The sequence below is a fragment of the Anthonomus grandis genome, chromosome 8 (genome assembly GCF_022605725.1).
Source record: "Anthonomus grandis grandis chromosome 8, icAntGran1.3, whole genome shotgun sequence".
In the NCBI taxonomy this organism is placed as follows: domain Eukaryota; kingdom Metazoa; phylum Arthropoda; class Insecta; order Coleoptera; family Curculionidae; genus Anthonomus; species Anthonomus grandis.
Window position 1 is genome coordinate 22085495 of NC_065553.1, and position 22577 is coordinate 22108071.

The 22577-nt window shown below is 33.0% G+C and overlaps 1 protein-coding gene across 2 annotated transcripts in view; it reads right to left on the reverse strand.

Annotated features, from left to right (window-relative positions):
* LOC126739279 (transcriptional repressor CTCFL) overlaps positions 1 to 20127 on the reverse strand; it is a 48171-nt gene extending 28044 nt beyond the window's left edge. Inside the window, exons 1-2 of one of the 2 annotated variants that reach the window (XM_050444895.1) lie at positions 19869 to 20127; positions 3150 to 3328 (exon numbers count right to left, since the gene is read on the reverse strand). In XM_050444895.1, the coding sequence (XP_050300852.1) occupies positions 3150 to 3294 (145 nt within the window). In that variant the 5' untranslated portion in view covers positions 3295 to 3328; positions 19869 to 20127. Of the gene's footprint in view, positions 1 to 3149; positions 3329 to 19221; positions 19241 to 19868 lie in introns of those variants that run through there. The other variant, XM_050444896.1, reaches the window with a different exon arrangement.
* Positions 20128 to 22577: the final 2450 nt, after the last annotated feature.

Sequence of the window (22577 nt, forward strand, 5' to 3'; positions counted from 1 at the left end):
ACAGACTTGCAGCTTAGTGTATCATCAACAACATGGACTTAAATATTTAAAAAAATGTCAATTTATGATTTTTTGTTGTGCTGCAAATCATATAAATTATTCTATTATTATTATTATAATTAGTCTATTCTTTAAGGAGAGTACTATCGACGTTGAGCCTAGTGTGAGGGACCTGGGGAATTATGTTGGATTCCAAACTTCTTCTCAAAATATAGCTTTTGTTTCAAAATCTCTATATAGATGCTGGGTTTCATAATAAAATGTATAAAAAACTTTGAGTTGATTGAGTTCATTCCATTAAGCTTCTCTACGGCAAATTAGTTCATCCTCACCTTATGGATTCAATATGGATCATGCATATGGTGCGATGTACACATAATCACCATCTATAAATCTCCTATAGGTGATTTTGACCTATTTTTAGATATTTTAAACATACCTAGTTCTTAGTAAGCTCAATCTAGCAAAGCCAACTTTAATGTAAGGAGATTTTTATGTATTTTTATACAAAAGACTAGCGAGCACTTGACATAAAAAACATGTTCGTAACAGCTGATTTAAATGACATTGCAAATTTTAATACTCGCGGAAAAGCATGCCTCGATAATGTCTTTGCCAACTTTCAGTGGGCAATCATTTCTTGCAATAGAATAAGTCTCTCCCTGCACTTATCTGATTATGATGTTATCTTGATAAGCTACTCAAGGTGCCAGTAAACACAAAATAAAGTACAGGCCAATTACTGAAGAGGGATCTTTTCTCTTTATCATGTATTAAAACATAAATCATGATATTCCATCTCTGATTCTTAACACGCAAAATCCTATCTTCATGCTTTTAAAAACAGTAAAAGACTATAGATCAAAATACTGTTTAGAGTTATCAAAAGCATGATCTACATATCGCCAAAATATTTTAAATTCTAATAACCTTTAGTCTTCTATGTGGAAGGTTATACAGAACAACCCCTGCAACAAACAAGATGTCAACACACTTGCTGATGCTGAAAATTATAACCAGTTTTTTTATAATGTGGCTGATGTCTTTCCCTACCAAATGAACATTCTCCAGAGTACCTGAATAAAAATGCATCTCAAGTTCGTTTTTATTTTTCCAGAGTTTCTTTTAATGAGGTAAGATAGATAATTAACAAAGCCAAACAGATGCCAGGATTGTTATGATAGAAATACAAAAATAAAGAATACTTAAAAAAACTTTTTATCTATCTATTCGCCAAACTTATCAATTAGGCCATTGACTCTCATATTTTTTCCACAAACACTGAAAAATACTTTAAGTTCTTCCTATTTAAAAAAAAAGGATATTATGATGAATGCTCAAAATATCGACCAATATCGCTCCTTTTTGAGCCTGTCTTTGAGAAGCAAATAGCTGACCATTGAAAAATCAATCTTTTCACTCAACAGCAATTTGGTTTTAGGAACAAAAGGAGCAGAACTTCTTGTGAGTCAGGTTCAAGAGGGTTTTGAAGAGGATCTTGATATGTATGCTTCTTGTACCACAAAAGCTTTTGATGATGGTTCTCATAACATGTTTTCTCTCATTATGGCTTTCAGGAAGGCAGTCTTCAGCTTATAGTGTCATACCTAGCAGAACACTCTCAAAAGGTACACTATAAAGGAGAAGTTTCTGTATGTAATTTTTGTAAACAATTTGGCCTGTCTCCAAGATGTCACAGGTCTAATATATTTTGCAGATGTTACCACCATTTACACAATATACCATCATTCCGAAATTAATGTGTCAAGAATAGAGTTTATGTCTAGTGTTCCAAACTGATTTCTTGCAAACAAACTGTGCTTGAATAGGGTCAAGGTGCAGTCGGTATTCCTTACCTTAAGAAGGCAAAAACAAGATCATTCTTTAATGGAGTAGCTGTAATAATGAGGTGACATTTTTGGTTGTTTACCTGAGCTCAGCAGTGTCTTGGGAGTACCATATAGAATAAGTCTGCGCTAGGCTCTCTAAACTATTGTACCTGATTAGAAAGTATCTTAGAATGGGGTCATTCTTCTCATAGGCTTATAATCTTTAAATTACAAAGAAGGTACTTAAGGCTTATGGCTCAACTAGGTTTCAGAGGGGACTGTCGTCAGACCTTTATAAGACTTGGGATATTAACATTTTTATTTGTTTACGCCCTACAATGTCTAATGTTTGTCATACTGATCTGCAGATAAAAAACTCTCTTAAAACTCATCAGGATCGTATACAACTACCCTCCTCTAGGCATGAGGACAACCTAGTTATCAACCATCTTCGCCTTACAAGATTCGGAGATACCACAACCTTTTGTGGCTTACAGTTTTGTAATTCTCTTCCCCAACATGTTAGGAAACTTGACGAAATAAAATATAAAAAAAATATAAAGAACTTCGTACTGAACTGTACTGTTTATGACTTTGAGGAGTAAATCCAAAACTGCCATATTTTAAACTAACTTGTGTAAACTAACTAAGTGCGTAGTATGTAAACCAATGTGTTTTACTGTTTACATGTAAAAATCCATATTTGTATCATACCAATAAACAACTTCTATTCTAAAATAATTTATAAAAATGGTTACATTAATTTGATAGTATATTGGGTTTAATGCCCACTGGTAAATAAACAAATACATTTCTGACATCAGCTCCGAAGGTATTGCATGAACTGACCACATTTGCGTTGATTTGATTTAAAAAATGATACATACATATGTGTTAATCTCATTATATTAAATCTATGAAACTGGAATCATGCCTTCAAAGTCTATACCATAATAATTGAATTTGCATTATTTAAAGAAAGTAGTACAGCTTAAGTAAGTATATTTAGTATTTTTATAGATCTGGCCAAACGTGTTCATCACCAGCTGTTCACCAAGGTTCTTTTACAATATGGTACACACGAGTATAGTCAGACATAATAAAACCTACATTAAATGAAAAGACAACTATTATTAAAATTGGTTAGTTCTTCAAGGTCCTTATCGGGGCAATTTCATTTCTAAGTTTTAGCGCTATTCATAAAAAAAATACTATTTATTAGGCTGACTTGATCTAAGTAATTTCTAGTAAGAAGCTGTTAGAGAAAAAATTAGGACTATTAAAGATTGTTAAAACCTGGCTAGTTAAAGACTTAGGTACCTGATGCATTAGATCCAATATTCCCATCTCCGATTTCTTTTTGGAATCCTGCCAAATAGGACTGGATTTCGGTGACATTTTCAGCTCCTTCCTCGACTTTTATGGCTTGCTCGTTTATATTGACAAATTCTGTGGCTTCAGTCATATTGGAGAATTTGTATGGTTTATCTTATCATACTCTAAAAAAAAACGTTTTATTAATAGAATATACAGAATAGAATATTCTGTATATATAGAAATATACAGAATAAATTGTATTAACAGTGATTCCATATGCTGCTCCTTTTTACCACGGTTGATTGACTTCTATTTCATTTTAATATTATAGCAAAAACTAAAACTTATTTTTCTTAAAGTTAAAGAGCTAAGTCGCAACTGTGTGTGTAGCATATTGATTCTACACAATTATTTTGTTTTTATTGGAGTTTTTCTAAGTAAAGTTTGTAAGGTTATATTGTGAATAATGAAGCCCTGCAACAAGTGTTTAAAGCCAATCAATGATGATCACATAGAGAAAGCCCCTAGATGTGATAGCTGCCGTGTATTTTTTCATTTGGATGAGAAATGTTCCGGTCTTTGTGCAAGTGAGCAGAGAGCCATAGTTAAGCAGAAACGCATTATTCTGTTCTTTTGTGATGCTTATGTGCTCTCCTTCAAAAAAATTCCTCTGCTGACAAACAAATTTATTCAACTGGAGGAGCAGATTAAATCCCTAAAGGATGAAGTGGAAACATTAAAAAAACAGCAGACATCTCAACAGAACTTTGGTGCTCCTGCTAACATGGAATCAATGTTACATGAAATTGAAGATCGTGCAGAGCGGGCGAACAATCTAATGGTTTATGGTGTTCCTGAGTCTGGAAGGAGCAGTATGCAAGAAAGAATTAACAATGACAATGTTGTACTCGCCCCCATCTTAAAAAATGTTGGCATCGCACAGGATGATGTTTTAAAGGCTTTACGAGTAGGGCAGGCTTCCGAAATAGACTTGATGATAACATAAGAATGGGCTATGATAAAACAAAGCTTCAGCAAGAACAGTTCAAAGCTGTTCTATCTGAGCTACGTGGCAGAGAACAAGAAGGAGAGACTGATTTAATTATTAAATTCATAAATGGTTCTCCATCAATTACCAAAAAGCCACTACCAAAAAACCGAACACATTAACCTCCATATCTATTTATTTTCAGAATCTGGGTGGCATTGGTACTAAACTTGATCAACTTCGTGGTGCAATATTGCAATGTGATTATGATGTCATTATTTTGATTGAGACTTGGCTAAATCAACATTACTCAGACAATGAATTAGCTAATTCTGAATATCAGATTTTTAGGCTAGATCGTAATTCCTTAACTAGTACTAAACAACGTGGTGGTGGAGTATTAATGTTAGTACACAATAAATTTAAAGCCAAACAACTCAAGACCGATATCTTAAATGTGGAGCACATTTTTGTTCAAGTGGATTATGGTGAGCTATCTAATATTTTGGGTTGTGTTTCCTCCTAATTCTTCAGAAGAAGTCTACCGTGTCCATTGCTGAGCAGTTGAAAGTATTAAGGACAATTTTCCCAATATACCTGTATTTCTATTTGGATTTACCCTTACATTTTATTACAATTTAGATTTACCCTTAGCCACTTGGAATTACTCAATTGAAGAGGGTCTGTTAGTTGAGTGCGCACTGACCTATCCAGCCAAAATAGTTTGTGAATCATTTTCTTATCTGAATATGCGACAATCTAACAATATTCCAAATCATGGTGTATTTCTGGATCTGATTTTTAATAGTATTGACGAGTGCCATAAAATAACTGTTCAACAAGCTTTAGACAATCTTCTTCCGAACAACTTTTACCACTTAGCAACATTTTGCGATATTAGGGTTAATGATAGGTTGAATGATTATTTTTCGTTAGTGGAATGGATTAGTATTTTTGATGATTCAGACATCGATAATTCAGTGAATAACTTTTATGAAGTAGTTTTGTATGCCAGGTTTCCTCGTTGGTTTTCCCCAGAATTAGGGAATCTTATTCTATCAAAAAAGACTGCTCATGCTAAATTCAAAAGTACTAACTTAGCTAAAGATTATATCCTGGTTGCTAACCTACGTACTCAATGTAAAGTCCATACTGAGCAATGCTATAGATCTTACATTGCTACCTTAAATGAGTCAATTCAATCTGACACCACACAATTTTAGAATCATATTAACTCCCTTAATAAAAGTCATGGTATCCCAAATGCTATGCATTTAAATGATATTTCAGCAGATTCGGGGGAGGATATCGCAAACTTATTTTCTATCTATTTTTCTAGTGTTTATCACTCTGATGAGGTTGATCTCAGTAACTTTAATTTTCCAGTAGCAAATTCTGTCAACATGCCTTTTATCCAGTTCACCATGTCTGAGGTTTTTGAATCTATATTTGGTCTTAAGGACAAACTGAGTTATGGTCCTGATAATGTTTCTACCTATTTCCTAAAAAGATGTGTTTATAGTTTGTCTAGACCTTTGTGTACATTATTTAAGTTGTCTTTAAAATTACAAACTTTTCCTGAGAAATGGCGTGACAGCTTTATAACTCCTGTATTTAAAAATGGTGACAGGGATGATATAAAAAATTACAGGCCCATTGTTATGTTATCTGCTATCCCTAAGCTTTTTGAGCTTATCCTGAACAAATATCTTACTTGGCACTGTAGAGGTCTCTTGATCAACGAGCAACATGGGTTTAGGCAGGGTAAATCTACTTCTACAAACCTTGTATTATATCATGACTTCATTGTCAGGGCTTTCGACAAGGGTCATGAGGTCGACTCCATCTATACTGATTTCTCAAAGGCCTTTGACACAGTCATCCACTCATTGCTCATTTTTAAATTAAGATGCTATGGTTTCCCTAAGTGGTTTCTTTCTTGGCTAAATAGTTACCTACATAAAAGGATACAATTCGTTAATGTAAGGGGTTCACTTTCACTTCCTATTTTGGTTACTTCAGGGGTGCCTCAGGGGTCACATTTGGGGCCTCTACTCTTTAATTTATTTATTAACGATATTTTTAGTATTATCAAATTTTGCAAATTCCTATTATTTGCAGACGACCTGAAGCTATTTTTACATATTTTAAACTTGTCTGATTGCCTGATGATACAATCAGACATAGATTCTCTATATAATTGGTCTGTCTCTAATGGCTTACATTTTAATAAGGATAAGTGTTTTATCATTTCTTTTACTAAATCTAGAAAAGTTGTCCCATTTGACTACCACATAAATGATAATATACTTTCAAGAGTATAGCTAATTAAAGATTTGGGGGTGTTATTTGACAGTTCCCTGACTTTCATACCCCATATAGATAGTTTGTCTAGTAAAGCCCTTCATACTCTTGGTTTTATATCTTACACTTATTCGTAATGTCATGTCTTATTCTTCCATAGTCTGGTCCCCTTATTATGCTAACCATGTTTACAGTCTTGATAAGGTCCAAAATAAATTTCTCAGGACTTGTGCCTGGCGATTAAATGTATGAGATGAGTCTTTATTGGAACTTGTCAAGGCTAAATATGACTTCTCTTGAGGACTATCGAACTAGGTGTGTTATGATATTTTCTCACAAGTTGATTAATAATGCTATTGATTGCCCTGAATTGTTATCGCAGATAAACTTTAGATGCAATACCAGAGTCCTTAGAGAGACGTCCCCTTTTCTCGTTGAATATCATCATACAAACTATGGTAAATTTTCTCCAATTAATCGACTCCACATGTTGGGAAATAGATTTAATCAGGCTTTTGACTCAATGGATTTAAAGCCTTCAAAACTTAAAAGGTGTCTGAGTGAGTTGACTCGTTGAGTACTATGTGTTAAGTATCAAATAAATTTGATTGATTTTATTTTTCTTATTTTGATTATTTTAATGGTATGTTTTTAGTTGCTTTAAGTTATTGGAAGTTTTATCTTATTTGTATATCTTGGGCTGCTGCATACATTTAGATAGATATATTATTGATTTATAGAAAATTTAGATATTTAATAGATTAAGTTCATTATACAATATCTTATTAATATATTTGTTGATGGCAGAATAATTATTTACATTTAGGGTTAGGATATAATGTATTTTGTAATTTTGTTAGAATGAGGACATCCAGTAAATAAATAAATAAATAAATAAACACATTAAATTATGATGATAATAACAAATTCTGCTTTCATAAAACTACAGAGGTTGATATTTACAAATAATTTCAGTAAATAAAGTCTAAATGTAAAGACTTTGACAACATTACTTATGATATGCTATTATTTAGTATTAATTTTATAGCTCCTACAATTTCCAACATATTCAATGGCGTTTAGAAAGAGCAAAATATCCCTCTATGTGGAAAACTGCCATTATACAACGTCCTTCTAAGGCTGTTAATATATCATCATTAGAGCAACTTAGTCCTATAAGTATTTTGCCAAGTTTTGGAAAAATGCTTGAAATTCTTGTTTTTGAGATGGTTCTCGAGTTAAAATGCTGCCAGATGTTCAGTCAGGCTCTAGGGTAGGGCATGGCACTGCAATGTCTCAGCAAAGTCAGTTCTGACAAAAGTAGAAACATGGATTAAGTATTAATTTCCAGTCTTGTTCTCCTAGATTATAGTAATGCTTTTGACCTAGTAAACCATGATATGCTGATTGTCAAATTGCACTGCTGTGGTTTTTGGGTTTCACAGATATTTGGTATGAGAAAGCAAATTGTGGAGATGGATGGAACTTCCTGGATGGAGCCAAACCTTGTAATGTTCTAAATGGTGTACCACAGGGAAGTATTCTTGGACCCCTTTTATTTTTATGACACTGGTGATATTCAGCTTCTATCATCCTTCAGACCTGAGGACTTTTGTGTGGCTCTCAGCCTTATTAATGATGATTTGGAGAGAATTTGTTTTTGGTCTGGGAAACACGATTTATTCTTAAATGCAAAAAAAGTGCATATTTGATCATTGGATTAAACTAGGGGAAAATGTTACTCATTTAATTTTCTCAGTCTTCATATTATAATATTATTCTTTCTTCTATCAAGCGGGCAAGAAATTTGAGCCTCATTTTTGACAGTTCTCTTAATTTTGAGGCACATTTTCAGACACTTATATTTACTGTATCTAAAAATGAAAAGTCTATATCCATTTAAACATTTACTTTCACAGCATATCAAAATGATGTTGATTGAATCTTTAGTTTTCTCTCAGTTAGATTACTGTGGTGTTGTATATTATTTTTTTCGTTTATTTCATTATTTTTTTAATTCAGAATACCAAAGAAAAATTCAATTGGCCCACAATTCAGGTATGCATTATGTCTATAGAGGTGATCATATTACTCCAACATATATTAATAATAACCATCTGAAATTTAATTTGTGTTGATCTTTGCTTGGCTCTACCACTCTCCCAACTACCTAGTTAAATATCTGGTGCCTTGGAGAGACCTCCACAACCCGAATCTCGAGAATGTTGTCAGATATTTATTATTTATGACTTAGCATTACTATTTAATGGTATAGACTGGGACCAAACCAAACAATATGGCATAGAGGGCCTTAAGCAAGTGAAAAAATGGATTGGAAACATTGAAATTGAGCCTAAATGTTACAAAAACCAACTACATTGTGTTTTCACTAACCGCAGCAAATAAACTCAACTTTTCATACTTCCCTCTGGATAGATATAATCAGATTAAGGAAACGGCACATACAAAGTATATGAAAATATATGTTGAGCAATATCTTAAAGGGCATCTACATACCGATTATCTGGTAAACAGCCTAATTATAAATTTTATACAGTGAGAACTTTAGACACTATACATTACACCAACCTGTTCATATATTCATTGCAAACCTCATATAAAAATCAGTATAATAAGTCATATCCAAAATACAAGATCAAGGGCCAGAGGTGACTTAAGCATTCCTAGTAGTTTAAAAAATATAAATTTTTATATACTTAGCACCAAATACTTCAACAACAATCTTTTGCCTTTTATAGTAAAAGAAATAAAAAATAAATCGGAATTTAGCAAAGAATGTAATAAGTATGTTCACAATCATTACCAAAATGTTGCCATACTTTTCTGATATTATACTTGTATCTTGTATGTAGATACATATATAAAAACATATGTTACTGTTACTGTTGGAGAATACAGTTTTGTTTGTTTTTTCTTTCTTTTTTTGCAGTTTAGATAGTAGGTAGAGTCGAGAGTAGGATTTATCCCAATAGTTTAAGATTAATTAAGTAGGTTTATTAAAAACAGGAAAAACAAATGGAAACAACTTTTATCTGGAATATTAATTCACACAGGTGTTTTATGTACACCTAGGGGTTGGATTAAAATAAATAAATGCAGTAATAAAATCTTTTGTTTGTTCAAAGCACATTCTGCTAATTTATGATCTTGAATTTTAATAAATTACACATAACTGAAAAATTTAAAAACTGCTTTGCATACAGAGCAGTAAGCTTTTTGAATTCCGAACTTTTTGTGTTATTGACTAGCTCTAGTCAATCTGTATCTAGGACTGAATATTTTAAAATCTTATATGCTACAATGCTTACAGGGTAATATTTTTATTTTAATTATTATATTTTTATGTAAACTTAAATATGACATATTGTATTTCATGTATGTATAGTAATTGTTTAAAACTATTGTAATGAGGCCTAAATGTAGCAAGACATTTGTATGCACAATCAGAATTTTGTAGAATTAATTTATTACATTTAAAATTATAAACAAATAAAATACAGAAAAAATACAAATCATGGAGTGCAAAACTTCTGAAATTCACTACTGTATAAATCAAGTCAATTAAATCCATAAACCTACTAATATTATCATTTATCTAAATTTTGTCTTTTTTTGTTAAATATTTTTAGTTTGTTTATAGATTTAATTAAAAGTCATACAAATTTTAAATACATAGTTTTCTTGGAGTAAAATATTACTAGGTATAACTAGATCAGATGATAATGGTTTACAAACCTTTTTAATTTATTATTCTTATGAAAGTATGAACAAACATACATCTAATGTCACAAATCTACACATTAAATAAATGTTTTGTTGGGTATAACCTGTCTTTCTTTAACATAAAATTCCTAATTTTCACAGGAGTTTGGATGGTTTCTAAAGGTCTTAAGTTTGTTCTGTAAGTGCCTCCCCATAAAGGTAATCTGTACCTAAGTAACAACTCCACTAGAGATCTATAAACTACTGTTAGTAGTTTTGTGCATAGAAAATTATCTTAGTAAATAAAATTTTGGAATCAAATAACACATTTTATTTGTTAGATATATGATCTGTCCATTTTAAATATTGATCTATAATCGCTCCTAAATATTTAGTCCTGGATACTCCACCCATTGCATCATTAGTATAATTTATTACATTTAGATTGGTTGCTTAGATTATTAAATTATATAGTTGGTTTTTGATATATTTAAAGATATTAATAAATATAAAGATTTGTGACAATATTAAATCCCTTGACAAGTTATTTGTATTTTTCCATGCGTTTCCCATATTGGCATTGTAAGACATAATTTTACCATCTATATCGGGCTTCAGTAATGCCTGACCAAGATCCATAGACTTATAGATTTTTTATTATTATTCATACTATTCACAATATCTGAGGTTAAGGAGTACATGGCATCTGTAGTACTCAACCCTTCAGTGAAGCCAAATTGACTGTCTGAAAACACATTGTTATCCTTAAAGGAAGATATTACCCTACTTTTTAGACTTTTTTCAAGAATCTTTGTAAAACTACTGATTAGGCTTATAGGGTGGTAATTTTGAATTTTATTTGTTTGGCCATGTTTGTATAAATGGGAGAGCAATTGATTCCTTAAAATGGGTTGGTATTTTACATATGAACGTTTATGGTTTATGGAATAAATATTTTTCTTTCTTTCCTTCTTTGTTTCTTATTCTTAATAAGAATATATATTTACTTAGAATAATGATGATGTGGAGTGGTCAGAAATACAACTGCTTTAATATTATTGTGATTCTTATAGGAGCCAAGCTATAAATATTGAGTAATAATAGAGTTGGCAGAGGTAAGTTGTTGGTTCGGAGAGGTAACTTGTTTATTGGATGAGTATTATTCAGTATGAAATGGTGTTCTAATCAATTTATGCGCAGCAGTTTTCAATATAAAGAGTGAGAAAGTTGAAAAAATTTTGAGTACAAAAAGAGGTTTACAAGAGTCCCTCAGACTGACCTCACATAGACACCTTAATGCATTTTACTGAATAATAGCAGTAAGCAACACAAAAATCCCAATTTTTTTTCTTCAAATAAATAAATAGATATAGATTGTTGGTCCATTCCTCAAGCCCTTGTACACTAGAATATTTTGCATTGAAAAAATTGCAATGCAGAGTTTCATAAACTGACTTTTTGGTTGAATAAATATAAAGATTTTAAGCAAAAAGTTAAAATTAAAATAAAATTAGCATATGTTGCCTGTCTATGTAATGTAGAATTTAGTATAAATACAGATCCTAAGTGTTTCTGGTTCTATATTTGCAAACAGAAGAATAATTTAGATATACCTGCTCAAATTTGTTACAATAATAACTCTGTATCAAACAAACATGTTTGTGAAGTATTTTAATAATGTGTTTGTTTCTGATTTTTCCATTAACCAGGTAAAGTCTCCACTTAAAAATTATTTTTGCAATTAATTATTTGATGAAAAGGAAATCTCAGATGCCATTAAAAAACTAAAGGGAATTAAATCTATAGGACCTGATGGGCTCCCTGGCTATATTATTAAGGGCTGCAATGATATATTGGTAAAACTTCTTATTCATATTTTTATCTTAGTCTACAATCTTCAATATATCCAAAAGTTTGGTGTTTAAGCAAAGTAATACCATTATTCAAAAAATGTGCCAAGAATGATGAAACACATTATCATCCAGTTATGATTCTCAATGCAATCTCAAAAGTTTTTGAATTGGCCTTATTTAATAGACTGTATGATGAAGTCAAGTTCAACATAACTGAGCACCAACATGGAGTTATACCTAAGAAGTCTACATTGACCAATCTTATAAGTTTTTGTCAGTTTGTTCAGGATGCTCTAAATGAAAAGAAACAAGTAGATGTTATACTGATATGGAGAAGGCATTCGATAAAATAAAGCATAGCAATATTATAAAGTCTCTCTATGAAAACAACAAATAGGCAACAATTTCTTGAAGTCAAGGATGCCAAGTCTGATATTTACAGTAGTACATATGGAGTCCTCCAGGGCTCCAATTTGGGACCTTTATTATTTTTTTAACTGCCCATAATAACCTGTGCACTATAATAAGGGATAACTCTGAAGCTTTGCTCTTTGTTGATGATTTTAAGTTATACATGGGGATTGGGTCTGTGGAGAACTGTGCATGTCTGCAGAAAACTTTGATAGTGTTGTAGAGTGGTGTAGTACAGATGCCCTCTTCTTTAATAACAAAAAATGTTCTACTATGCCTATAACCCTGAATCGTGATATTGTAGAATATTGATACAATATTAATGGTTCTTCTCTTTAAAAATGTACAAATGAAAGAGATTTCGGTGTTGTGGTTGACTGCAATCTAGCTTTTATTGGCCAAATTGTCAATATGGCGAATGAGGCATGCAAAACAATGGGCTTTATTGTCAGATCTACTAAGAATTTTAATGTAGAATGTTGTCTGAAGTTGTTCGACAGTATTATCAAAGTTGGAATACGCTTGCATAATTTGATCCCCCCAATATGAGTTTTGGATTAAAACAATTGAGGGTGTACAGAAAAAATGTCTTAAGTATAAGTTTTTTAAAAAGTTTGAGTATTACCCAAAGCGGAGCTATGACCACTATTTACTTTTACAAAAATTTAATAGATTAACTTTGGAAAATCAGACCATCAGAACTGATCTTATATGGGTATCTTTTTAAAATTTTGACCAACAAAATTGATTCTCCTAATATTCTTGCAATGGTGCAGTTTTCTAATTGTTAGAAATACGAGACAAAGAAAAATGTTTCATTTAAGCCACCCTAGAACTAATACTTATAAAGCTCACCCATTTACAAAATGTGCAATTATTTTAATATTTATGTGTGTAATTTGGATTTAGACCTTTTAGATTTAAATAAATTTATTAAAATTATTGAAAATAAACTTTATGCTTCTCACTCAGGCCTATACATTTTAATTTTAAGTCACACCTTATTGTTAAAATAAGAAGACAACTTGGTGTTTTTTTGGTCTTTTTTCTGTAGTGTTAGGTTTAATTGTTTTTGTTGCATTTAAATGTACATATTTTCCTTCATATATATGGGTGTCTGTAATTGGCCCTTGGGCTGTTGGTATTTAAATAAAATAAAAGGACTCTCTGCAAAAGGCTTTCCCTTAATTAGTGTCATTTAGATAATAAAGTGAAACTTTGTGGTAGGGGCAATGGGGGAATAAGGAACAGGGGCAATAAGATACATATAATTTTTTTTTTATTTTTGTTAATGTGAAAAATCTGAAAAAATTATACAAGACACCTAAATCCTTTAACTAGAAGGTATATAAAGTCGATTTCGCATTGCTGTATATTTTATCAATTTTTTTGACAGATTTGCTAACTCTGCCTAAAACTTTATCACCTCAAAGTGGTGCGTTTCAAATATATTTTTTTAAATTTGCTCTAAGAAATTTTTTAACATTAGTTTCGATACCGTAGCTTGTAGACGAGTGAAAGGCCTTTATTTACTTTTTTCTCAGATCTCCCTGCAACAAACGCGTACACCATAATGGAATTGTTTCTTATTACCCCAATTGTTTTATTTAATGGGGCAATAAGAAACCCTATTGTGGGGTAATAAGAAACTATTATTATTAGTCCTTCTTGTTGTTGCAGGTAAATCCAGTTAAGTAAAAATGCCCAGAAATTACAGAAAGAAGGGAATAAGGGTAACCTATTACCCTGATCGTATGACAGAAGCTATATTTGCAGTTCGCAGATGTTTAACACTACGTGCCGCGGCAGAACAATACGAAGTGTCATTTGGGACGCTTTCCAAACAATACAAAAAAAGTGGGTGATGTGAAAGTGGGTTGTGGGCGAAAGCCTGAACTTAGGTATAAAGATGAACAGGACCTTGCTCAGTACCTAAGAGTATGCGCGCTACATGGTGAAGGACTAACGAAAAAAGAGACATTAACACTTGTGTCACAGTTTATTAAGGAAGAGAAAATAGAAACCAGATGGAAAGATGGAAAAGGTCCTGGTGAGGATTAGTTTCGTGGATTCTTGGCGCGCCATCCTCAGCTAGCCATAAGAAAAGGTGAAGCTCTCAGGTCACAAAGGGTCAGAGGAACGGATCCCTTTGTCATCAGACATTTTTACGATATTTCAAAAATGTTCAATGAACTAGGCATTGGCTCTGAAGATGGTGGCCTCTTGTTCAACTGTGTTGAAACCTCCTTTTCATACGATCCAAAGGATATGAAGATCGTGGCAGAAAAGGGAGTCAAAAGAATCTCGAGAAATATTGCGGGAACTGGGAAAACAAATACAACAGTTTTAGCCTGCGGAGCAGCTGATGGGACAAAACTTGCGCCTTTCAGTGGGAAGCAGATGTGGTCCACATGGATTCCAGAATATGAATATACCGGTACGCGATATGATGGGAATTTATTTAACAAATGGTTTAAAGAATTATTTTTACCATCCATTCCTTCCAAAGAGCAAAGACGCAAGAAGGTTGTCTTATTTTTTGATGGAGTGATCTTTCATATTAGCTACAGTCTAGTAAAACTTGCACAAGAAAATAATGTCGTACTGGTCAAATTTCCACCAAATCTAAGTCATTTCATTTAGCCACTTGACAAAACAGTGTTCAAGACTCTGAAAACAGATTGGAATCAACTTCTTATTGAACATAACAGAAAGTACCCTGGAAAATTGTTGACAAAAGCACAATTTGCTGAGCTTATTGGTACTTTTACTTGTGGGAAGAGTCCTTCAAATCCCGGAACCTTAGGTCCGGTTTTCAATCAACGGGACTTTTTTCTGTAAATTTTGACAAGTTTCCAGAGACTGCCTATGATCCTATATAAAATTTGAAAGGTTCAAGGAAGCTGGAAATATTGCTGAATATACCAATCCAACCGAGGACCAGCCTCAACTCGCTCCAAGTCCTGTTGCGTCAGTTTCGCCATCCCTATATAATCCAGAAGATATCCCTGGCCCTAGTCATAGACTTACTGCCTTTGAAGCCCAGGAAGTTGAGCGACTGAAGGAGAGGTCTTCTCAAGCTAAAGAAACAAAAGAAACAAGCAACTCCAGTTTTGAGTTATTCATTAGAAAAAAGCTTTCCGAAACTCTTTCTGAAGTTGCGAAAAACACAACTGCACCAGGGAAGAGAAAGAAAGTATCACAAGGTGTTGGAGAAATTCTGACTTCAACGCCTAAAAAACCTTTTTGAATCCAAAAAAACAAAAAAAGATTAAAAGGCACGGGGAAAGTATACAAAAGAAAATTCAAAAAAGACCATATCCAAGAAAAGAAAAGCCATCGAGGACTCCTCAACTTCCGAAGATGAGCAAGATCTCGACCCAAAACTATTGGAATCGGATGATGCTTCGGATGACTGGAGAGATATGGATGACCAGCCCCTAGAAACCCTACGTCTTAAGCTGAAACATGGTGACGCAGCACAAGTAAATCTGGAAGAAGAAAAATACTTTGCTGTCTATTATGACATCAACTGGTATTTAGGTCGGATTCTTTCTATCACAGATGACACTTGTATGGTCAAATTTTTAAAAGAAAATCTTGAACAGTTTGATTGGCCAGCACACGAGGACAAACAAGTTGTAAAGAAACAATACATCTTTTATGGTCCTATCAATTTATTGGGCATTGGACCCTTTACTATTAAAAGGGCAGATTATGTTCAAATTAAAAAATGCTATTCTGCAATGAAAAAAGAAAATATGTTCGTTTAAGTATGATTTTATATCATTACGTTATTTCAAACTCTCAAACTCAAAAATGCTTTATTGTCAATATAAACATAGAAGTTGTAGACAAAGCCAATAGACTGTACATTAAAGGAATAAAAACGAGAAACTAATTTAAAATAAAATAAAATTATATAAAATTTTGAAAAATACTTTAATGCTAATCATTAAAAAATTCACCTAAACTATAGTACGCTTTACTAGCAAGAAATATTTTCGTCCTTGTACATAGGCTTTTTTCAGTCTTAAGTTGTCTTATTTCTAGTGGAAGTTTATTAAACAGCTTTTTACCTCCATATATGATAGAGCTACGGACAAGTTAAAAATAAGGAATGGGTAGCCTCAACAAATAATTTTGTCGCGTATTATAGAGGCTTCCTAAGTGGAATTCCTGTTTATATTTTCTAAAAACTAAGCAAACTGTTTCCAAAATAAAAATACAACACAGGGTTAAAATATTATGACTTACAAAAAATGGGCGACATGAGTCACGAGGCTTGGCTCCACATAGATATCTAATGGCTCTTTTCTGGAGTACAAACACTGAACTAAAAAGTGAATTTGAACATGAACCCCAAAAGCAAATTCCATAACGAAGGTGCGACTCGATAATCGCGAAGTATGCAGATCTGGCGATGGAGAAATTAAGACTGGTAGCAATAACCCTTAGGGCGTAGCAGCCTGATGAGACTTTTCTACATACATTCACAATATGGTCTTCAAATTTAAGGAACTTGTCTATGGAAAGACCCAAAAACTTACTGAACGGTGGCATGGTGATGGCTTCATTATTTAATCATTTGTATTACATTTAAAATTAAGGATATTTGTTTTGGAAACATTAAATGTCAAAAAATTTGCATCACACCAGTCTTTTATTTTTAACAAATCTGCACATATATTGGCCTCCATTTGAGAAACATCAGAGTCGTGCCAGAGGATGGTGGTATCATCGGCAAACAATGTAAATTTGCCAGTTACCTGCAGTTGTGGCAGATTGTTCACATAAATAATAAAAAGTAAAGGACCAAGCACTGATCCTTGCGGAACACCCACATTTATATTAAGTTCCTTAGAGATACCACTATTAAATTTGACAGCCTGGACACAATTTGATAAGTAGGAACAAAACCACTCAAGGGCAGTTCCTCTGAAACCATAGAGCTCCAGTTTCATCAGCAGCACTTTGTGACTCACGCAGTCAAATGCCTTGGACAAGTCACAGAATACCACTGCTGCAACTTCACCAACATTCAGTTGGTTGTACAGGTGCTCTAGAAAGCTAAAGATAGCATCATTTGTGCTCACAGACTCACGAAAGCCAAACTGCTGAAGACTCAATAGGCCAAACCTATTTAAAAATGAAACCATCCTCACCTTAACGAGCCGTTCCACTATCTTGGCTAAAGTAGGCAATAACGCTATAGGTCTAAAGTTAGAAGGACAGTCGCGATCGCGACTTGTAAAGAGGAATAATCATTGCTCTTTTTAAGCACTCTGGGAAAACTCCAGCCATAAATGAAAAGTTAATTGACTCGGCCAAGACTTGCAAAGCAACAAGAGGTAAAGCAGAAAATATTTTAAGAGAAAGCCCATCCCAACCTGATGAACTCTTATTCTTAATATTAACCATTAACTGTTTAAGCTCTTCTACACTTGTGGGGGCAAAAAAGAAAGGACTTATTTACTGCCTTTGAAGCCCAGGAAGCTGAGCGACTGAAGGAGAGGTCTTCTCAAGCTAAAGAAACAAAAAAAACAAGCACTCCAGTTTTGAGTTATTCATTAGAAAAAAGCTTTCTGAAACTCTTTCTGAAGTTGCGAAAAACACAACTGCACCAGGAAAGAGAAAGAAAGTATCGCAAGGTGTTGGAAAAATTCTGACTTCAGATGTGGTAGCTCAACGCCTAAAAAACCTTTTTGAATCCAGAAAAACAAAAAAAGATGAAAAGACACTGGGAAAGTATACAAAAGAAAATTCAAAAAAGACCATATCCAAGAAAAGAAAAACCATCGAGGACTCCTCAACTTCCAAAGATGAGCAAGATCTCGACCCAAAACTATTGGAATTGGATGAACTGGAGCGATATGGATGACCAGCCCCTAGAAACCCTAGGTGTTAAGCTGAAACATGGTGACACAGCACAAGTGAATCTGAAAGAAGAAAAATACTTTGCTGTCTATTATTACATCAACTTGTATTTAGGTCGGATTCGTTCCATCACAGATCACACTTGTATGGTCAAATTTTTAAAAGAAGTTTGATTGGCCAGCACACGAGGACAAACAAGTTGTAAAAAAACAATACATCTTTTATGGTCCTATCAATTTATTGGGCATTGGACCCTTTACTATTAACAGGGCAGATTATGTTCAAATTAAAAAATGCTATTCTGCAATGAAAAAAGAAAATATGTTCGTTTAAGTATGATTTTATATCATTTATTACGTTATTTCGCGTTAGATATGTTTGTTTTTCGTTTAAATATATCATTAGCCTAGTCTAAATGATACTTAGTAAAAATCTTTATTTTTTATAATGTTAAATGAATTTGCTTTGGAACTTTAAGCATCACTTTTGTTTTCTTTAATTTTGTTGGGGGCGGACAAAAAAAGTAAAACAAAAAAAAACAAAAATTAAAAAATCTGGGTTAAAAGATACACTTTAATAGTGTATCTTAATACCACGATTCAACTTAAACTGTTGATATATGGGATGTAACCTAACCGTTTCTTATTACCCTAAATGGGGAAATAAGAAAACATTACATTGGGTAATATGAAACAAATACAAATTTTGTATGTACAACTGAGAAGAGTGAATTGGTGCCCTTCCAAATATACCCTAAAGTAAGATACATACCAAAAAAAAATTACAGAAACATATCTTTAAAACCGCGACCAGGGCGGCTAGTTCATGTTTCTTATTCCCCCATTTATATCTTATCCTCCCCTAGCTCACTCAGTCCATTAATTAAAATACTTTCAATATAATGGACTATTATACATACCAAGAGTTCAGGTGAATCAGACAAATTAACTATGGTAAATGTATAATTATAGAACATTGAGACTAATGCCAAAAATAATAATATTCTTAGGCCTTCCCATTTACCCCATCCTAATACAATTTCAAGGAAATAAAATGATCTCTACTTTCTAGTCCAGAGGTAAGAGGTGATTTATTATTCATTTATGAAATTATGTAATTCAATGTGTTTCTATGCCTCTTAAAGTTTCTGCGATAAATTATAAGATCTAACTGTTAAAGAGGCATTTGAAAACGGTTTCAAAACATCCCGCGAGGAAACGATGATATTTCGGAAGTGAATTTCTGCCCATTACAAAAATCGTCAGTCGCCATTTTCGGTGTTAATAAGCAGCTGCAAATGTATTGACCTCGTTGCAGACTTTCAATCAAAATCAAACGGTTCCGTTAAAACGAAAAACCCGAATAATTTACAAAAGGAGCCATTAAATTTCGGTTTTGGTGGTGAAAATTTCCTTCGTTTTCGAATTGTAGGGGGCATTTCGACAAAAATTTCATCAAATTAGCACGTATGGCGCTGCCATCAATATAAATGAAACGGTCGGCCATACTGTTGTTCTGCCCGTGAAAATCGTCGTTTTCCCGACGGATTTTTAACAAAATACTCACTTTTCGCCGTCTCGGATAAACTTCGGAGTTTTTCCTCTCGATTAATACGAAAAACTGGTCACTGCACAACACAATTTTCAGGAAAAACGAGGTTTAAAACTTGGTTTTTATTAACTCCAAAAATGCCCTGTGAGGGCGTATTTCGTCGAAGCGTCTATTTTTGGTAACCCAGAGATGGCGAGGCCAGCGCGTCGGTCTTATTTCGACCGTTATGCGCATGTCCGGCAAACTTGACGCATGTATTTGGGTTTTTTTTTAATTTCCGGTTCAATAGTGAAGCATCTAAATAAATGATATAAAATTGAAACTGATCAGTATGTAATATGGTTTGTTACACTCCACATACTGATTACATCAATTTAAAAAATATATTTACTTTACTTTCTGCTGTTGACAACATTGATGCAGGCATATTTATGAAGCTTGTATTATGGGGAATGGAATCGTATGTCGGCTATCTTGCTTGGCAAAATTGACACGGCGCTGACAGAAATGACGTTGACAAATGAAAGGATGCTATTTTAAATTAATTACTGTTTTTCCTAAAAAATCTTTATCAAATCAAGAGTAATGTTTTAATTGATTTGCAGCAATTCGAGGTTTTCGTTAAGAAAATGTGATTTTATTTATTCTTGTTATCTTTTTGTATTGTCAATTTTTAGTCTTTAATAAAATCAAATCCGGTTGGTCTCAATCAACAAGTTTCACCTTTCAAATTTTTAACCCTCTAAAGGGCCAATTTTTATTTTATGAAAAAAAATCATAGGCGGGTAAATTCATAACATAAAAATGAATTCGAGGCTTAAAAAAAGTTTATCATAAACCTTTAAAGCTTTGGGGATGAAAAAACCTCCCCCAGTCTTAAGGCAGACCTGCCGACTAAAGGGACAAAAATAGTCAGGGTAAAAAAAGCGAAATTAAACTTGAAATGTATATTTTGTGCCTCAATACAAAAAAATAAGATTAGTGTAATGCTTTATTCTGTATGAAACTCTTGAAAACACTTTTTAGTTGAGGAAAGGCATAAATTTAAATTGAATGACCTAGATGAAAAAGGGCCCATCTTTAAAAAAGTGGATTTTTCAGGAAATGCAAAAAATTGTATTTCGGATAAAGAAAGTAAAAATGTAATATATGAAATTGACCTATGTATTTGTGACATATTTCAAAATGTTTTTACACCAAATTTTTTTCTGAAAATATATGTCTACAGGATATACAGGGTTACAAAAATTCTAAAAATAGGCCCTTTTTCTTCCAAGTGATAATCTATTGAAGATTACAAAAGAACTACTAGAAAATAAAATGAAAAACAGGAAAAAAAATATTTATTTGAAAATCTAATTACGTTTTTTTATACAGAAATATGTTTTCCATGAGCTAAGGGTCTTCCTGATCATCCTCGTGTGTACATGTAGCACCTGACAAGGTATCATAAAATGCGATAGCATTTTCATCTTTCAAAAACTTGCAAAGCTCCTTAATGTTTTGTAGTTTTAGGGCATTTATTGGTATATCATCAGAATAAGCAAGCTTTTCGGGTATAGGGACACGTTCAACGCCAGGTTTTAGAAGACGAAATACATCGGGACACACACCATTCAAAGAAAAGCTGCCAAACATGAAGTACTTTGATTCAGCTTTAAAGTCAAAGAACTTGTATTTGGTTATTTGAAACTTTAACTTATTTGTGGTGAAGGTTTTTTTAAAAAACGGTTCAGACAATCCGGCTACAAAGTCCTTTACCATATTGCTTTTAAGCTCAACAACGGTAAATTTGGTACTTATGATGCTGTTGCAATTTGAAGGCGATTCAACTACTTCCCTTTTTCTTTGCATTTTTTCTATAACAGCAAAATGCCTGTCACAAGGCAGGAAACTGTGACCCCGTTGTGGAAAAAAATGCTGAACATTTTTAAACTTTTCATTAAGTACCAATGACTGCCAAAATTTTAGCATGTTTTGGTTATGATTCTGGCCCCTGCAACCGTCAGTAAATATATATAACTTTTTAACAGTGCTAGGTAGGAATGCTTCTATGTAATGCTTAAGTACAGAGAGAACTTCGTTACAGCCCCGCTTTGCAATATTTTTAGGCCAAGTATACATAATGCTCTTTGCTTTTTTGCCAGAGTAAATGGACATACAGTACAACCAAAGTTTTTTTTTATAAAAGACATCACTAGTACACATATGTATACAGGGAATATTTTGTTTAAAGTCGAAGCAGAGAACTTCTGTATCTTCATTTTCTTTAGCTTTCATCAAACATTCTTGCATCTTTGTGTAAAATAGCTTTGCTTTTTTCTTATGTAACTTAAGATCTATTTCATAACCTCTTCTTAATGCGCCATTTTTTTCGCGGGAAATTTTGGCCTCTATTTCTGAACACGTAGTACAAACATCTGAACGAGGGTGACCAAACGTGTAGTTGTAGTTGTCACGAAAATACTGTAGATAAAAAGAACATTTCACTTCACATTTCAATTTTTAGAAATTCAGATCATTTTGTTTGGCGTCGAGTAGGACTTCTGGGTAATGTTTTTCAGAAACATTTTATACATTTTCAAAACACTCAGCTGTGGTGACAGATACCTTCTTCGCTCACCGCTTGGTCCATAGTGCACAATATAATATGGAAAACTTTGTATATGTGCATCAATATTTTGAACAACAATACCAGATAATTTGTTTTTTCGGTGTGCTTGC